At 45.0% G+C, this 21,682-nt stretch overlaps 1 protein-coding gene across 1 annotated transcript in view; it reads left to right on the top strand.

Annotated features, from left to right (window-relative positions):
- Positions 1-21,236, top strand: part of SLC35F6 (solute carrier family 35 member F6) — an 802,941-nt gene extending 781,705 nt beyond the window's left edge. The window contains exon 6 of the mRNA XM_044062685.1: positions 20,435-21,236. Within this exon, the coding sequence (XP_043918620.1) occupies positions 20,435-20,904 (470 nt within the window). The 3' untranslated portion in view covers positions 20,905-21,236. The remainder of the gene's footprint in view (positions 1-20,434) is intronic.
- The last annotated feature ends 446 nt before the right edge of the window (positions 21,237-21,682 follow it).

The following is a 21,682-nucleotide window of genomic DNA, read 5'->3' as shown; positions in this document are numbered from 1 at the left end:
GCAGACCCACAGGCATTCTTCTAGGTGCGTGTCAACATCCGCAAAGGCAAAGACGTCAGCAGGATATATCTGTGGTGCGAAGCGTCTAAAAGCATAACCTGAGTCCCCAGGCGGACGGGAGCATGCACACACACACACACACACACACACACACACACACACACACACACACACACACACACTTGGCAGGGCTGGGAATCGAACTTACACCTAACTACCCTATCACACTACAGCATGACGCATTTACAGAACGCGCTACCGAGATTACTAAACACAGCTGTCCCACAGGCATTCTTCTAGGTGCGTGTCAACATCCGCAAATGCCAGGACGCTGGCAGGGATTGTATAGAGAGTGTACGATCAGACATAGTAATGTCCCATGGTAGACGTATACAACCATACGGCAGTGGTGTACTCGGGGCAACTATACATGTATGGAGCACTACAACAACAATACATAGACACAGTACGCACCACAGACAGTACACCCTTCCAGATAGTCACCCAGTGTGTACTCGGTAGGCATCCATCCTGACGTTGAAGACGGAAATCCGTTGCCTGGATGACCACCATGGCAATACAGGATGTCAACGGCCATACCCATGCACAGAGGGACATCACCGACACAAGGTGTCACTGGCCATGGCCGCACACCTGGTAATATATGTCAGTTCGGACTGTACTGTTTGTCGGTCTACACAACGGCGTACTGGGCATGCTCACACACTTAGCTGTTGCAAAGGGCCGTCTTGCATGCAGATGGAGTGTAAACACGGAAGGTCTCAGTTTGGACTGTACCGTGTGTCCATCTACACAACTGCGTACATGGACTGTACTGTGTGTCCATCTACACAACAGCATACTGGGCATGCTCACACACTTAGCTGTTGCAAAGGCCTGTCGTGCATGCAGATGGAGTGTACACACAGAAGGGCACAGTACAGAAGGGCACAGTAAGGTATAACTGTCCTCACGCACAGGGCGGTCACACATGCAGTGACCTGTACACACACAGCTGCCATCACAGCTGTCACAGGTGCAGGTCACACACGCACACTGCAGTGTACACTGTAGCTGTCAAGTCATCACCATGTCGTCGGTGCAGCACTACACAGCCTTACAGTACCACAACACCATGTGACACATGACCACTGGGCTGTACAGAGGTGTACACCAGCTGTGCAGAGTACACATGTACCAACAGGGATCCAACAGGTGTTATGCATTGCAATGATACCAGTATACATGAACAGGTCAGCTCAAGACATACCACGGCCCTTACACAGCTGTGACACATGACTGTTGCTGTACACCAATGAACACACGTCTGGATATGTCATACATGTGATTGTGTGGATGTGTGCATCATAGACTGCACACACAACACATACATACATAGCCTTTGATGTACCTCGTGCATAACAGTGTCCTAATCAATGCTACACATGCAAATGGAAGGTGGGTCCATGTCTGTTGAATGCTCACACTACAGGGGGTAGCAATGTTGACCGGGACACATACCCTTGTACTGGTCACCTGTGACACCCATGATATCATACCACAGTCCATGTGTTATGTATGTCAACACACATGTCCAACAATAGCAATGCATGCAAACATGGCAACAGGAGACACATGTGACATCTGTACTGTGCATGCAGCAACCATGCATGTGCAGTGGCCAATGTCCGTAACATAGTTGCACCTAACTACGACATGCAGTCGCAATGCAGACCCATCATTGACACCTGTATACGGTGACATACAAACAGCATGTGTGGAGGGATGTGTGTACATAACATGGTGAACCACCTGTGTAGATGTATGTGTGCAGGGGGTGGCTCACAGTTGTGTCACACACCATCCTATCATGCCATGTGCAAACAGTATGCTATGTCACTGTTACGTGACGGTGCTGACATAATACATACACAGCAGTCAGGTGTTACCAAGTATATGTCACATGGCACCTGTAACACCTACAACCTCCCATGTGCATATAGCAGCACATTTGCCAGATATAGTGTTGGTACACATAATGCAATCAATACCACTGCATGTCTATCAAACGTGTCATAATACGGCAGGTGTATCATTCCCAGCACTGCAATGTGTGTCCGAATGTGTCACCAGAGATGCCACATATCGCGGGGAATTTGTCCCAGTTGTTACACATCCCTGTACACCGTTGTAGAGATCTGTACATACGTCAGTGTGGGAAGCATGACATCGGCCAGTGTGGTGCATCACACACGTCAGCTGTCTGTATACACATGTGTGGTCACCACCGTGTGTGTGTGTCTGTATGTATGGTGCTTGGTGTGAGGGTGTATGCTTATATACAGTGAGAAATGATCACTAACCCCACGTGCTGACTAACCCGTAATGGTGATGCAGTGCAGTACCCTGTTGATGCCATAGGTCCCAGCCATACTGGCTACCTGTGCATGTTCCTTCTCTGTGACACATCGTGTGGGTGCATAGTACTGTGAGGGTGATGACCACATAGGCAAGGGTCCCCACCTGCACACTATGGGGTGTGCGTTATAGTGGTGTACACCCCGTGAATGTGGCCATGTTCCCGTACTGTTACAGGATCCTACTGCTGCACAGTGTGGCCTCCAGCTACCAAGTGACACCTCACATCATCATTGGCCAGAGAGCTGTGTACAACCATTGCACCATGTCACCATACTTGTAATGTGTCCTGCTATGTATGTCACGTCTCTGTCCAGTGTAGCCTGTGGCACTGACCACATGCGTCAGGTGCAGTATATGTGCGGACATCTTTGTCATGTTGGTGTTTCCAACAGTCAGGTTGAGGGTACATGTAGCATGCTGATATTGCCAGACGTGCCTGTGAGTAATCCACAGTTACACGTGGGGACTGCAAACACTGCTACCTGTAGGCACATGCAAGTACACCATAGGAGGGAACCAGGGTATCACAACCAACATGGTGCTACAGATGTAACTGAGACACATACCGTGAACACATCACAATGCATGCTGCACCTGCACTACATGGTATGACCGGTGCATGTCGACAGTACACAACCTATATCACATACACATCTCTCAGTATTCACACACAACCACTGCAACATACACATCACTCACTATGCATACACAGGTAATATTACATACACCTCTCACTATTCTGTTCACCCTGTGCATCAGAATATTTGTGCATAACCCTGCACCGATGGTGTAGATGACAGGGATGTGGCACAGGCTTCATCATATGCACAGGTTGATATGTTTGCCAGTGGCATAGGCTGCACCAATGGATAACATCATGTGTGTGTAAGGGCCGGTGAGTTGATTGGACATGTCTGTTCAGAATGCATGTGGATGTTGTGGAGCCCTACAGTTGTGTCTGCTGTGTGCGTGTATGTGTGTACACAGTTCTGCCATTTGTGAGGCCTACACGGAGTATAATTGACAGCCCCAGATTGCACAGACCAGGTTGTACAGCTCACTGTGTCCGTCCATGGCCACGTGACCTGTGCCTGCCTGGGGTTGCACGGGCACTACCAGGTGAAGGTACAGAGTGGCTACTGTCCGACGACACATGTCCGCTGGAACCGTGTCCCCGCTGAGAACATCCAGGGCCACGTCCACTTGGCCTGCTGTGTCCTGGTGTTGACAGCGCAGCACCAGCTGCACTGCTACTGCTACCGGCACTATGGGAGCGGGCATGTGAGGTGGCACGCTCACGTCGACCTACACTAGGTGGTGTTGCTGGCCTATATCCACGTGGCCTATGTCTCACTCCTACCAGATATTCCAGCACAGACAGCTCCCGCTCACGGATTGCCATGCCTCGGTCAAGGATTCTGACCATTTCACCCAATCGCCTATCCAGAACATCAGCAATCTGCTGTTGAGCATTTACCAATGCCTGGATGTTGTCATTTAGGGTATGGATAGCAGCCCTCTGCAGCCTCTGCCCTTCTCTGTTTTGCTGTTCAGCACGTGCCTGTGCCACCATTACAGTCTGGAACATGCGTCTGGTGATGCCAGCTGCTGTGCTCTGTCCTGCAAGTGCATGTCTGCCAAAGGTCCTCCTACGAGCAGCACCGGCCACATGCCTGTGTGGCACATCTGCAGTCATTACACTGACACCATGGTGTGTAGACACACCTTCTGTAGCCACCACACGTTCCTGTTCCACGCTAACAGACGCTGACTGTCCTTCCTCTATGGCCACTGGTGATGTGGTATGTGTTGGCAGCAGAACTATGTGCGGGGAAGAGGGGGACATAGCTGGGATGGTAACCATTGGCACAGATTCAGCCCCTGACAACCCTGCCTGTACCTCATGCATATGTTCATCACCGCTAGTATCTGTGGGGACACTAACATCAGATGGACCGCAGGGAGGGTAACACCTACATCACCTGTGAATGCAAAGAAATACTGTAAAGTACAACACACACACACACACACACACACACACACACACACACAGACACACAGACACACACACACACACACACACACACACACACACACACACACACACACACACACACACACACACACACACACAGACACACACACACACAAACACAGTCACACACACACACACACACACACACACACACACAGACACACACACACACAAGCACAGACACACACACACACACACACACACACACACACACACACAAACACAGACACACACAGACACACCATGCATGTGATTTGTCAGATGGCATGCAGCATGCCTGTGATACAGCAGAGGGCATGCAGCTCAGACATTAATAGTGTTAGTTATATCAGTAGCCATGCAGTTCACACAATCATGGTAGTATGCATGCATCCCCATGATACACCATGTGGCCCAGAACAGGATAACAGTACACATGGCTGACGTGACCTTGACATGTAATCTGCTGACATGTGCATTAACATGCATACATGTCTGACACAATGGTGTCCTGACACATGTACAGCATCATAATGGGCTTCACATTGCAGTGTTGTGTGTATGCCCTACAGATAGAATGCATGTTTAGCAAATGTGCATGAGCATTGGAGGGTAGTGTGAGCCATCTACATTGCTATACAGTGTGAAGTACAGACACTATACCATTGCATGGCATCATGAGGCATCTATGTTTCTGTAGAATGCATAATATGTACACATTGCATAGCCATAACTGCAACACAGTCGTGATGTTCAACAGATCGTATATGGTAGACTTCAGTGACACCTCCAGTAGCTGTGCACAGGCTTTTAGGTTGTCCAGTGTACCACATCAACTGTATAATCATTCAACTAAGGCTATAATTGGACCATGTGTGGATAATGTGCAACAGGGTATATACACATCCCATGTACTGTGTGGCTACATGTCTCTGGCCATCCCCCATGGCCATGTGTGCACATGTGCTGGCCAATTGTGTGTGATGGCCATCTATCTCACATGTCTGTGTTGTCCCATATGACATACACCCATAGATGTCAGATATGTCACAATCCACAGGGCTATGCAGACAACGGGTTGTATGTTTGGTATGTGGGGTATAGGTCATGCGATAGTCTGACAATATTGCAGACAGAACACTATGTGTCTGGCAAATAGATCTACACTGTAACATGTCTGATACTGATGACAGTCTCACCTGCAATGGACTCATGTCTGTGCGGCACGCCAGAGGTACCTGTATAGGGGTGACACACCAGTATGAACATTATCCATGACTGTATGACAGCCACAGGTTGCACTGTGCATGTGAACACATTCACCTGTGTAATAGCATATAGTATGCACATGTGTGCATACACAGTGTAGCATACTGTAGTATGCAGCATGTGTGTCCACATACCTTGCATATGTTGTTACTTTACATAATGTGCAGTGACACATGCAACTACATGGGATATAATAGCCATATGTGCAGTACTGACTTACCAGGCAACACCAGGCTCATTGGTTGGGAGACACCCACCTCCACGATGGCAGCTAGTGTTTCTGGATGCTGTTCCCTGGGTGTCCCCAGACTGGCCAGTAGCTCCTCGGTGTGTGTGAGTGGGGGCTGGGTTGGTGGCCCACCACCTGTTCCACCTTGTTCCCTGGCGATTGCAGTGGCATGCTGTTTTGCATGTCGTATCAAGTCTGTGCAGTGTCTGCGCACCTGCTGGTAGGTGCAGTTATGGCCACCCACATCGTTCACCCTCCTGCGTAGATCCTGCCACAGGTCATCCCGCTACTGGGCATGCTGTGGCACATGGCTGAACAACAAGTCATAGTTGTCATGGAGCTGTGGGATGAGGACATCATCCTCCTGGCGGCTGTATGCTGGGAGGCGTGTACGGGGCATTATCTGTAAGACATAATGATGGTGACAGGTCACAGTTTCAGAGATGTACAGAGATACTGCTGCACATATATTTCTATGACATCTACTACATCTGCACAGTTATCTTTGCAAAGCATCATGACACTGACACGACTGACGTGTTTGTGTCACACATGTCACACCCATTATGCATTGGATATCATCACCATATATGTGTGTCACCTCATTACAGTGTTCATACTCCATGTAAATGCTGTCTTGCTGTGGGCATGTCTATTTGCCTGCACTTGTGTTCTTACCTATCTGCACATGCCTGGATGTGTCCACGGTAATGCTGTTGACCTGGATGCTGTGTATATGTCACATATCAACACAGACACAGCCGTAATGGACTTGAGCAGTGACAATGCACACATACGCATGGACACCTGTACATGCATGTGTTTTGCCATATACATCTACACAGCACTGTACAACTGTTCAACATCCTGCCATGGATCGCCTGTATTGCACATATGATAGACATGGGACAATGGCTAGTCAGACGACATTCGCAGGGATGGTTATCAACCATAGCATGTGCAGGCATGGTTTCCAAGCTGTAACAGACAGCCATTATGCCACCGCAAGGTGCATCAGTGCCACATTACTGATCCAGTCAGTTGATAGTACATCTACCATGCGGCCATCACACCATGTATGACTGGGATGACATGTGCAGCTTTGATGGACAGGGTTGCATGGTATGGCGGGAGTATGTCACATATATGGCACAGGGATCTGTCCAACCTGTGGCAATCCTAGTATTAGGACGGTGGCTGTCCATGACATATGTCTTATAGATCAGGATATGGACATGTAGCATGTCCATCATCATGGTGTAGCAAATGTCTTTCTGCAAGGTAGACAGCATGCTGCATAGTAGAGGTGAGGATTGTGAAGGCTGGTATCGCACATCCATGCATAGCCATTACCCCTTAAAGGTGGTATGTGATCCAATATTGGTCACCACAGTGCTGTATATGCCTGTCCAGTGATCTCCGTGCTCATGGATGGCACCCTGACATGACATGGGTACCTCATATGACTACCTAAGGGGCCTGGAGACGTCAGCAAGTCGGGGGTGCACTGCACAGCACCACCCCTTACACAGTGTCCATAATGTTGACCACAGCCTAGGTAGTAGTTTATGAGTACAGGGATGTTCACCTAGCAGTGACAATGCTGGTATCATCCATCAGACTGTGCACATATGTCACACACCTCACCCACACAGCCCATTCTGTATGTTGTTCACAACACTGAAACAGCTATACTGATAGGTCATGGCCATTCACAGCCTTACATACACAGATGCCTAACATTTGTCTGTGTGGTATGGGCTACAATTAGGGTGGGGTACAACACATTAACCTTGTTCTACTGTAGCTGGCACTGGTGTGATGTGCACATGTCACTCTTGCACCTTTTGTAGTTGTGAGTCTGTCAACAGGCCACTGGTGGAACACTCCTGTGACATACAAAGGTATTTGTAATCAAACATCCATGCTGTCTTGTACATCTGTACTGCTAACATCTACAGTGATAATGGTTCATGGACATGCACACCATACTCAGCAGGTTTATAGTGCGGTGCCACCCAAAATGACTGTCATCACCACTTGTGGGTTGATATTATCCAACACCCTTACAAATGATTCACGAAGGCACGAAGTTCTTCCAAAGGTTTATTGGACAACAAAACACAGCAAGAACCAACACTGACCTAGGTTTCGTCATAAGACTTCCTCAGAGTGTTGGTAGTCGCACAATTTATACTAATCATTGTACAAATTAGTTAATTACACTAAACTATTACTCTACTTAATTGTAAAACAGCATACATTAACAGTTTTAACTTCTAATTATCTCACTCATACATACAGCATTAAAAAATATAATACTATATTTTATTTTACACTTATGCTTTTGTACACTTGTATGTTGGTGAAATGTATGAAAAAATATATATGTATTGGCAAAAAAATGTATGTTGTATAAAAAACAAAACACCTAAGTTTTTATATTAAAAATCCATATAGGCTACTATATAGTTACTGAACCATAATTCAAAACTTTAATAGATACTACAATAATGTTAACATTAAAAATCATAGTTATTTCATTCTACTAACTAATGATAAAAATACAATTTGAAACTGAGTGTGTTATACCGGCTAACCATTGATTATAATTATTTCCCCAGTATATTCTGAAGCCTGAGATATGGCTTGATAGTTATAAATTCATTTAACCCTGGGGTAAAATGTGCGTTCAATAACATCTGCCATTTAATTTCACAAACATCTAAATGGTACTCAGTTAACCTACCCTGCGGATCCTGAACTAACTGTTCAAGTACACAAAAGGAGAACCTATGGTCATTATGTTGACTTGTGTGCCGGGCTAAGGCATTAGTGGGTTTTTGATGTTGAATGTCCAAGACATGTTCTTTAATCCTTTCTCTAAATTTCCTACATGTCTTTCCCACATAAAATGCCATGCAACTATCACACTTAGCTAAATAAACCACATTGGTTGAATGACAGTTAAACTTACCCCTAATCCTAATACTTGTACTATTAACTGTAAGTTTACATCCTGTTTTCATAACATAGGGACATGTACTACATCTACCACACTTGTTAGTTCCTCTGTTACTGTTAACATAAGCATCCAAGTGTGCATTACCTCTCTCAAAAATTTGTTTCAATGCTCTGTCCCTACGAAAAATAAACTTAGGTTTGTATGGAGTATAACCTTGAAACTCTTTTAACTTGCTGAATATTTTCCAATATTTTTCAACAATATATTTTTTATACAACATACATTTTTTTGCCAATACATATATATTTTTTCATACATTTCACCAACATACAAGTGTACAAAAGCATAAGTGTAAAATAAAATATAGTATTATATTTTTTAATGCTGTATGTATGAGTGAGATAATTAGAAGTTAAAACTGTTAATGTATGCTGTTTTACAATTAAGTAGAGTAATAGTTTAGTGTAATTAACTAATTTGTACAACGATTAGTATAAATTGTGTGACTACCAACACTCTGAGGAAGTCTTATGACGAAACCTAGGTCAGTGTTGGTTCTTGCTGTGTTTTGTTGTTTAATAAACCTTTGGAAGATCTTCGTGCCTTCGTGAATAATTTGTGCTGGTGGACTGGTTATTTGGTTCGTTTTGTATTATCCAACACCCTATCTGTATTGTATGGTCATGCTAGGCACTTGTTCAGAACTTGTGAGCATGTCATGAGCTACTGATTACTATAGCACCCATTCCACACCATTTCCCACAGGTACACTGGCTGTTCTACACTTCCCAGCTTGCTTATGGTACAACAGCTGTTGTACACACGCTTACATATCCTGTGGGACATGGTTGTATATACAGGCATGTCCAACTGTCACGCACCAGTGCTACTGCCTGTCTATATGAGGGATATGTACATGTGGCAATAGAGCAATTGTCTCATGTACACATTCAATGCTCACCTCCCAACATACAACACTACAGCCTGTGGGGGATGCACTTCTGCAGCCATGCTGGGGGCATAGCTCTCAACTGTACCTCATTACGAGGAACGTACCTCATTTGGGGTCTTAAAAGGTGCATGTTCCTCAAGGTTCCACATTGAAAGGGTCTGTTACACATTCATTGTTGGAAATTGTTTACCTGCTAGCCATGGCTAAATAGATGGGAATCATATTAATTCATTAGAATATTTTTTTATACATAAAACCAGCCTATTTTAGCCATCATATGCCCTTCCTAATTGAAGCTATTAGTAGGCCAGTTGTAAGTGTTCCATGTTTTGCCCATTTGTCACACATTATGAGGGCTAATGTTCCTCATTTTGGGGACAGGAGGTTGACAGCTATGGCTGGGGGTAATACTGTCACCAACCCTGACTGCACCTGACAGTCATTTGGGGATGTGTAACATTCACAACACACCCCACCCATCACATAGTCTCACATGATCTACACCACTGGCCACACCTACGAGGACAACTTGTTCAGTACGTCTCGATACTCAGTGTAGGCACCAGAGGTAGCCCCCATCATGGAAGACAACATCACCAGCTTATAGCCCACAGACTCATGTGTGCCCATCACATACAGCCAATAGGGAGTTATAACATTCACAACACACCAGTCATAGGTGACTCTGTAGGGAGTCACACTGCAGTTCCACACAGCAGGCTACACAAGGCGATAGTCGCTTACATCTTGCTGTCGGGTAACTGCTTCTGCAACATAACCTATGCACCCATGCCACACCTCACCAGGTACGATGTGACTGTCATTCTCCATGTTAGTGTGACTGCCCTGTGATGCCACTTCACAGACTACGTGTGCAGGGACATGCAATAGCTCATCAGTCTTATAGCCCTGAGGGTGTGGGCCAAGCCCTGGGGAGCATTTTGCATTCGTCCGGACACGATACCACTGTACAACGACCGACTGTGTCACTTCAACAGTTGCCTATGCTCCTATTGTCATTCCACAGGCATCTGGTATCTGTCCGCTTTGACTGACCTGGTCAAACACAATGCTGTGGCACAGATGACTTGCACCTGTCAGCCCTGGGAGTACAGCTCACATGTAAGGCTCTTGCTGCTTCTATACTGCCTGTCTTGCACAGTTTCCAATAACTGTCACCGGCAGAATGGGAACTGGCAAGCACGACGTGGGGTCATGTGACACAATGCTTGCATCTTCCTCTGTGATGCATGCAGGCAAGGCACACCTTATAATGCACCACTCAAACATCTCTGCAGTGACTGGGACCTGCCTCTAGGCTCTGCAGAGCACACCTGCAATGACAGGTTATAGACAGACCATATCTTTCAGGCACATACCTGGACCGGCACACCCACAGCTGAGGGGTTCCCATATCCCACTATGTTTTGCACACATCCTGGCTAGTTACTTAGCACAATGCATCAGAGGTGCTCCACGTGCAACTAACTGTGTCCGGGACCGCTATACACATTGTAACAAGCTACAGAGTCAACATCATACCCCACGGTTAACATACCTTCTTTGTTGGTATATTAGACAGTGGGCCTCAGACAGCTACTACTGATGTGTGACTGACACTACCCCACACTTAACTGGGATAGCCACTCATGTACCGACACATCCATGAGTCATAACCTCCGCTCTGCTGGATCAACCCATACACACCACCTCCAAGACCTACATTAACCTTGGCATGAACACTACCACCATGTGACTGGTGTTACACACCTGGTGTTATCCCCTCATTGGTGTATTCCGAACATATGCTAATCAACCTTGCTAGCCACATCCCGGTACCACACCCATCACAGCATACGCAGTACATGAGTACTACAACACCTACTACAGACGTCTGCTGACAGCGGTTGTTAACGTCATGACACCCGTGCAGATGGACAATGCACATACAAATGCTGACACATACCCCAGTGCACTTCATTAGCATGTACACAACTGCATGGATCATGCTATTCCACACAGAGCCATGATGGTACACACCAGATAACAGACGCCACTCTGGTGTTCATGTTCCATGGACATATGATGTACAACAACAGGTGTAGGCTGTTGCACAGTGGTGTACATTCCCATGTGTGGGGTGGCTCACTGGTCAGCCGTGGTAGGGCCACAGGGTCCCTCATCACATACTCCAAGACTAGCTACGTAAACATGACTGCGACACATTCCGGGGTGTACCACCAGGCATTATGGCGGTATGTCAGTAGTCGATGGCAACACCCACATCTGCTGTCACATACAACAGTCACTCAGGAACATTACAGACCCAGGTGATGTTGGCAACATGCTGGAGGATGGATTCAATGCTAACATTACACCCTCTCACTCACTACAGGACCACAATCCATACATGAACATTGTGGTGTCCCTGTGGTCACACCTACACAGTACTGACCTACACTCTATATGTCCTGGGACACTGGCCCCATGTCACCTTCCAACATCCCAGGCTGTGATGCCCACCAACCTCTGAATGACATGTCTCCCCACTAGGCCACCATATTCAGTAATAGCCTTGTTTCAGACATTGTAGCCCCTGAATGGCACACAGCAGCATTTATCACACTACACACAGCTGGCACCACAATGCATGAGTGGGACTATAGTCCTACACACCTGTCTGGACTGTTCTGCATGGCTATGGGGCACATCATCAAGGACGTCATTCACAAAGACATTGTTGGGCTCCCGTCCTTTGCTGCCACCCGGGTTGGGCTTGTTAGGGCCAGAGCATGGCCCCTACACATGGTGGACTCCTTTCATACAGTTACCAGGGCAGTTGCTGATGGTATGGGAGTCCACACATCCTACATTGTCCTCTCATTGCCTTTCAGCACCATTCTCCATTGTGGTATTGACAACATACACATCCACCTGCACATCATACCCTATGTCTCAAGATGTTATGCAATGTGGCTCATGGACAGGACACACACAGTGAGGCCAGCATACTATAGTACCTACTACATGTCAGGTACATTTGGCATACCACAGTCCTCAGTCATAGGGCCCCTCATGTTCAGTATATGCTTCCCTGTGGAACAGGCTAGCACAGGGAACTTTCCCTGCCTAGCTTTCAAACCCCTGCATACAAAGCACCATGATTGCTCCACCAGCTGATACTGACTCCATCCATATGGGTGTCGCTGTGACAGATACATGATATGACTATCATGGCATCAAGCTGCATGACACAAGGTGCATGCACATCACCTTTGCATTACACCATTCACCCACTGACTATCACATGGGTGGTAGTCCCCTACATACATATCACATTGTACATGTTTGCAGTACACACATATGTCGCACCCACTCCCGTGGTTACCATATTGCCACTGTGGTGTGGATATCCTTCTACGTGGCCACACCTATCTGTACTGGGTGTGTAGCTGGTACATAGGCACCCATTGTACCTCTGAACTCAAGACATCTACACACATTCAAGGGTACACCACCCCATTTAGGGTGTACCTTACACAACAGCTACAGCTTTACATACCACAACATTAACACACCATGATGTTTACTGAGCTCTGACAGTTTAAGTATGCGGCTGCACTACGGACACCACATCTGTACACATTTGCATACTACATACTCAGGGGTGACCTCTGCTGATCAGACAGGGCCCATGTCTACAACATTATTAATGGATATACTCCTCATACGCGACATAAGCAAAAGCCACTGTGAGCATCATGCTCATGGATATGTGCACACACACCACAATGAATGGGATGTGTTTGAGGGTTACATTCCCAAACCAGACACTCACCATGCTTTGGAACATAAGTCCTATGTACATCACGCAGGGACACTCAGTAGCACTGTTCATGTGATACCTCCCTTGGTGGTTGGGAGACACATGTAGACCTGGGATCACTGCAGTGGCTGTACTGTGCAGAGGTGCAGGTGACACATGGCTCTGTTGTTCACAGGACACTACCCTAGAGAGGTGCCACTAGTGTCAACACTGTAGTTGTGCTTACACATGGACTTGCCAGACTGCATAGTACCCCACTATGCACCTGTGAAGCTATTACATGTCCTTTGTGCATGGTTACTTGGTAGCCCTTCCATTTAGATTAACTATCATGCTATTACAATGTCCCATGCCTACAAGCCATATGTATCCTGTTATTGTACATGCCAATAGACGATACCTGTGGTATGCATGATATGCCTGTTATGCTGTGTAGAATATCTGTCATATCTACCTACAATACTATACATTACACATATTTCACATAGTATCCCATAATGCAAAGCATACTTGCATAGCGGGACCACCTTAGATATGTCATTAATGTTATATGCCCATACACATGCGTGCTGTGACAGTATATTGACATATACTATCCCCTGCTATGGCACGTCCTTGTTGGACATACCCTACCACTGACGGCGGGTTGTATGGAATTGTTCTGTTTAACGCCCTCATGTAGCATCCCTTGTGGTATCTGTGCTGTGTACCTTGTGTCCCACTGCTGGACGCACAGTTTCTACAAGCGTTAGTATGCTCAGCAGGACATCACTACATAAATACCTTTCCCCACTTTATGCATTGCGGACACGTTTAATTAATGCAAACCAGGCTATACATACAGTAAAACTAATTAATACAGATCATGCTATACATAACCTTACATATCGGGTGTTCTACATACCTTGTTATCGTTACGGCATTTTGTTTCTATCTCTCTCACAATGTTTCAACTGGTATTCGGTATGAGCATACGGTTTGAATGTCTGCCAAGTCATCCTTATATACGTCGATACCTGTAACATGCGGCTTCATCCCGCCAATTGGCATTCCTGAGTGACTAATTACTTGCATATCAGCTGTGCAGCTACTCCATTCGCCAATTATGCGGCAACAGTGGGGTATAATTGAATTCACCACTTGGGCGTTTCCTATTTGCCCTACCTTCGGGGAGATGGTCTGTATTGTGTTTTGTTATGTGTAATTGCAACTGCTATGCATGGAAACAAGTATACTTTGGATTCATGTACCCCGTGGATTGTGTGTGACAGGTAGAGTATTTGGTTCAACATGTGGGTGTACCTGTCATCCCAACGTCTGATAATGGAGTATTGCAAACAAAACCTGTAACATGGCCGTTTGTTCCATTATACAATGCCTGCAATTTTGCATGACGCCTTTAATTGTGTCTCTCACATGGTATGTTGAGGGTTCTGCAGTTGTAATTGACTGACTGGATGTTTGTGCTGCTATTACAGTCTGTATTGCTTTAGTTTCTAGTGTGGGGGATGTCGGTGGGTGTACGTAGCATATACAGGTTTGTGGGCCTTGCATTTCTACATAATCCATATATATGTGTGTGGGCTCCGTCCCTAATTAGAGAGCTAACAGTTAGTAGACTTATGTTATGGGATTGTACGTTGGGCCATTGTTAATTGGTTTCTATATTGTCTGCAGGTGAGCTTGCTACTTGTATACCTCCATAATTGCAGCGATATATCAAGGGATATGTGTAAGTGACAGCTATCCCTTGTATTTCTGTCCCAGATATTTGCAGTCATTGCGGTTGTGTTGGTAAAAGAGCCTGTTTGCCATGGGTTGCCACCTTTTCATATGGTCATTGTTAGACAGTTGCAGGACACACAGCGGTGTTTATAGGCCAACACGTAGCCACGGTCAGTACACAGGTTAGCACATACTTTTATCCTCAATACATACCTATTGTTGTGGGACTTTGGCTACTTATCATATTGCATGTAACATTTACGTTTCTTACATACAGGCATAACTATTAAATACGACTATTACATTATATATGGGACATATTAATGTCCTACCATCTCGGACATTTGCCCTTTGTACTGTTTTATGTCAGGACACACCTGCCCAGGGTGGGGCTGTCCCTCCTACTGTGGGACAGGTAGTAACCGTTTGCCTAAGGCTAGCTATACCCACACCTACCGTACTGATCTGCCTCTGACTTGGCACTAACAAACACATGTTGCAGACACACACACATTACAGTCACACGGAGATGCACACGGCACCCTCAACGCACACTTACACAGACTACGGCACTCACAAACACAGTTGAACACAGTACCTACATGGACCGCAACACCGGCAGCAGTGACTAAATGTCCCTTCATATCATCATACTATTACTCGCGGCTGTACTGTTCCGGTACTGTGTTCTATCGGTCTTTCAGCCTTGTGGTTATGCATGTTGGTATGTTACACATTCCATAGTTGGCGGTATCCTATTTAATTGTACCTCCAAGGTGTTATGAATGTCGTTGAACTATCTATTATATTTGCAGATATCGCTGAATCCATCTATATCACCATATATCACTCTATTGCCCTTTCTATCTGTATTATATATATGCATATGTGTACATATATATATATATATATATATATCTATATATATATATATATATATATATATATATATATATATATCTATATATATATATATATATATATATATATATATATATATATATATATATATATATATATATATATATCTGGCGGGGAAAGTGACAGGCACACAGCACCACCATATGCTGTAAGGCTCATGTACTGTTCAGGTGTTGGCATTCCGTGTTGCACTAGCTGTTGTGTTTACAATGTTTGAGGGCTGCCTATGTAGGAGTCACACATTGGGCCACCTATACATTACAATTTACAGGTGGTCATGTTTGTATTCCATTTTACTGTGTGTGCAGGTGGAGAGGTGTCAGTCCATAGGAGCCTACACTGTCAGAGTATGTGCTATACGTTCCCTCTTTGCCAAGGCGTAGGCATATTGGGCACACCTCCATTTGCCTACTGGGGCTGGCACAGTGTGTTCATGGTCTGAATCCCTCTGTGCCTGTAATGGCCTTGGCAATTGCGGTGGGCTATGAGGGCCTTCACCATTTTGTCCCTACTGCAGCTGCTTCCGCAGGATCATATTATGTAGCATGGCACATACTATGATGATGTGGGCACATGTGCCTGGAGAGTACTGCAAGGCTCCACCAGATGTATAAAAGCACCGGAACCGTGATTTCAGCATCCAGAACACACGCTCTATGATGATTCTGGTTTGTGCGTATGCCTCATTATGGCGTTCTTGCATGGGTGTGTGTGCATTTCTGATGGGAGTCATCATCCATGGCTCCAGTGCATAGCCAGCATCCCCCACAAGATGGCCATGTGGGATGTCCCCCCTGACAAATACCTGATACAGCTGTGAGGCATGCCAGATATGGGAGTCATGGTAGCTTCCAGGGCTGCCAGCACACACATCCATGATAATGCCCTGGGCATTGCACATGACCTGGCAGTTGATGGAGTGGAATCCCTTGCAGTTTATATAGTGCCTACCATGCTCACCGGGTGGTGACTTGATTTGTATGTGCGTGCAGTCTATCGCACCCAGTACCTGCAGGTAGTGTGCCACACGGTGGAAGTGGTGCATATTGCTGGCCAACTCCTCCTGAGTTCGGGGGAAGTATATCTGCTCATTGGCATGTGGTAACATGGCATCCAGGAACTGGTGTAGTACCCTGGATGCTGATGCCTGTGAGATACCCATTATATCTCCAGTTGGCCTTTGAAAGGTACCTGTGGCCAGTATTCACAGGCTTACACATACCTTCGTGTCCACTGGGATGGGTTCCCCTCTGTTGTTTCTGGTTCTCAGGCGTGGCCGGCACAACTCCACTATTTGCTGTAAGATGTCCCTGTCCACCCTGTAACGCTCTACTATCTCCAGGTCATGTAGACCCTGGTAGGTTACCCTTGGTCTGAACACTTTCCTTCTCCTCCGAGGCCTGCGGTGGTTGTCGGCATCATCCTCCACAACACCGTCAGTCTCTAACACATGCTGATGAATCACAGCTATGGCAGCTCCCAACATGTACATTTTAAAAGTTCCCCGTGTGTTTACACCTATGTTGCAGTGTTTGGGAATACACAGGTGTGTGTTGGGTGCTTTCACACTTTATACTATTGTGCTGTGAACACTGATGATGTCATAGGGTGTGTATGTACGATCGTAGCTACAGGGTATCTTATGTGTTTTACTGCCGGAACTACTATTGTGGTGCCTTTGGTGTTGAATTACATTTGCCTGCCATGGATTACCTCTTGACCTGCCCTTTACATTTCTGCACGTTGCACCTACCATTTTCTGGCGTGCATCCTGCAGCCTACTTTCATTTGTACTTTCCTGGACCTGGCGTATCTTGCGTTATGTGTGCTACTGCCGGTCTGCTGTCGGTTTGCTTTGCTCTGCTGTGTCAGGTCTCCTATCTTTGCAATCCAATACCTCCCCTTCTTTCTTTGCATTCCAATGCCTCCCCTATCCTGTTTTGCAGGTTTCTGCAAGCAGACTTGTCAGCTGCCGTCGATTGGCCATCGTGGGTTGATTGGTGTGGACTGCTCATTAGTACTCCAATTACCCTACTTCAGCATTTCCTTCTTTTCTTCCGCTGACCTTCCTGTTTGTGCTATTGTTCGCAGCGCATGCGTCTGATTACTGGGTTTCAGGTACGTTTTCCTCCCCGTACACATTCGCTTTTGGGCACCATGTGTGCTTTCAGCTAAACGATTCTATACCTTCCTCCCCACCCCTGTCCTGCAGCTTTGCTTAGCAATGGACAGGCCAGATTTGCATTGCTCCAATGTGCTTACTGCTACAGTGGCACACCCCTCTGCTGATGTCATGTATCTCCTCTGAGCCACTCCTTGGTGTTATACCACTGCGCCGTATGGTACAACCTTCATCCGGCGGGACATTTGCGATTCAGTATTATCTGCCTCATTTGCATGGCATTGACTACTAATTCATAGTTACCGAACACTATCGCAGGCCCTTAGCAACCCTTGCACCTTGGTTGTGGTGTTCCATGCCTACCATTGTGTATTATGCTGTAAACCTGATTTCTATTACGTTGCGATTTTATGACATTTTTATATTATTTCTTTATGTTACAGCTTCCGCACACATGCCCTGCGGTTGTGCTGTGCATTACTGTGGACATGTCATTAAATGTTGTTATTTACGTGTTGTGCATCTTTTCTTATGCCATTGGCTGTGTATTTTGCCATTGGCATATGTTAATGCTGTGATAGCTGGGTCTGGCCCTCTTCCATAGCTCCGATGTTCTGTTTGGGAAAATGTAAACCATGTTTTTTGGTTTACATTTCCGTGGGCTTACGCTACGCCTGCACCACTTCATGAATCACTATATGCCTTCATTTGCATGGTGCGACACTGCGCATGGGGTGATTAGCATACCTAAGCCGGGGGCTGCGCAGTTCTGGCGTACGCCGGTATTGCACATGGAATTGGATCGTACCTGAATCGCTCGACGGCCATATTTGGCATTATACCACCTACGCTATGCCTGCACCTGGCGCAAGCTTCATGAATCCTGGGGTGTATTTTTGTTTGTTTCCTAGCTACGAGTGTCTCACTGAGAGTGCAGGTAGAGATGAGTGCCCTGAGACAAAATCTCCAACGTTATTAAAAAAATGCAATCAGAAAAAAAAAATCAGTAACCACACATTGAAAGCATTTTGATGTTCACAGATAGCTGTATATCTGGTTGATTATTCAGCAATGGACACTGTTTGAAATTACCTGGTAGAGCAATTAGACATGTTATATCGTGTAATAAATACTAACCATTGAAGCAATGTAGAGGTTTTTTTGCAAAGAACTTTAACTATTGGATATAGTAATAGAAGTAAAATCTTAGGAAGAAACAGGAAAATGTGCATGTTATTTACAATCTATAATTTACTATTACTTAATTTGCCAAATCTTAACTATAGGTATTTTTTTTAAATCTTAACTACACTAAATAGCTACTGTTCAAAACTAATTATGTAAGTTTTCAATATTAACTATAACTAAACATGGAACTAAAAGGGTTTTAGTAAGCGGAAGAAGATGTGCAGAATAGATGACATTGTAGCATGAGTCAGGGGGAAGTTATGCAGCCTATAAAAGAAACTAAGCAAGTTGTAAGAGTGCTAAAGGAAATGTGGTGTGACACTGAGGAGCTACATCTGCAGAAAAAAGATAACTAGTAAAGCCTGCAGAAAATGTTAGCAAGACATAAAATGCTGCAGATGTACAAAACAGGACAAATGGATGTTTTCATGAAAATGTAATTTGCCTTTGAAGAATCTTAATGATTGCACTTCGTCTGAAATATGAGAATCAAATGATTTTGCATGAACATAATAAAAAAAACAGTGCTGGTGGTTGTGTGCATTCTGTTTCATCTGACCGTCTTAGCCATTCAGAAAATATAATATGCAAACTCATATCTGCAGCACCACCCAAAATAAGTGTGCAAGTCATTATACATAATTTCAGACACATTTTGACCATAACATAATAAAAGAAAGCATGGCTCAGACAGTGAATCAGAAAGTATGCTGAATGTCATATTCTGATAAGTTTATTTAATAGCTGGCATTTCAATGTTTAGTTGCTTTTCTTATTGAAATATCTTTTTTTTCCTTTTCAGGATTTTTTGGATTTGTAGTTCTCACTTTGCTGCTTATTCCAATGTATTACATACCTGTTGGTAGTTTCAGTGGTAATCCAAGGCAAGTCCTAGAAGATGCTCTGGATGCTTTTTGCCAAATGGGAAAGAAACCTCTTATCATTGTAGCAATACTGGGTAACATCTTTAGTATTGCATTCTTCAACTTTGCAGGCATTAGCGTCACTAAAGAAATCAGTGCTACAACACGCATGGTGTTGGACAGCTTGCGTACCATCATTATCTGGGTAGTAAGTCTGGCTGTAGGCTGGGAAGTATTCCATGGACTTCAAATTTTGGGATTTATCATCCTGCTGTTTGGTGCATCCTTATACAATGGGCTGCACAAACCACTGATGGCTCGTATTCCATGGTGTAGGAGGTTCCTGAATGAAACTGATGACAGTGATCGTCTTTTGCCAGAAGATTCAGCTGTCAATGAGTCCAGTTAACAATGGATGGCTATTGCACAATCATGTTATGTAACATCTGTTTTATTTTACATTATGTGTAATCTTTACTTAAGGGTAGGTTAGCTTTTCAACCTTAAAAAAAAAAGAGAGATGCCACTTCATCCCTGGATCATTACTGACTGATGAATATTAATACACTGTTATCGAAGCTCAGTATGTCCTTATTTGCAGTTTAGTATGTATGTTTATCTTTAAAAATACTATACAGAATTTTTAAAATATTGCTACTTCAAAGGGAACGATAGCATATTTTTACAGGGAAAAAATTTTAACTGTTCCATTTGTGAACATTGATTATATTGAAGTGTGTGTGTGTGTGTGTGTGTGTGTGTGTGTGTGTGTGTGTGTGTGTGTGTGTGTGTGTGTGTGTGTGTGTGTGTGTGTGTGTGTGTGTGTGTGTGTGTGTGCGTGTGTGCGTGTGTGTGTGTGTGTGTGTCTGTGTATTTGTTGTGTTCCTGTGTGCCTGCATGCCTGTGTGTGTGTTCTGTAAAAGGATATACTTAAATGGATCTACTTCTAATAATAGAAAGCCAATTTATCCAAAGATGACTTCACCAAGATGAGAAAACCAAACCATTACTTTATTGAATGATCACACTACTGAAGATTTTAGCAGGATAAGTATGCACTTGGCCTATATGGAACACGGGAACCCACTACAACATGTCAAGCCCACCCAGGTGGGGGGCTGCACCCCTCACACCCCCCCTAACTAAATATACCAACTCCGGGATTGCACTACAGTTAGGTAAAGGGC

Source organism: Protopterus annectens, chromosome 2.part1, assembly GCF_019279795.1.
Source record: "Protopterus annectens isolate FY-2018-M chromosome 2.part1, PAN1.0, whole genome shotgun sequence".
Taxonomy (NCBI): Eukaryota; Metazoa; Chordata; order Ceratodontiformes; family Protopteridae; genus Protopterus; species Protopterus annectens.
Note: the sequence above shows the minus strand (reverse complement) of the source record. Positions and strands in the feature narration are given on the sequence as shown.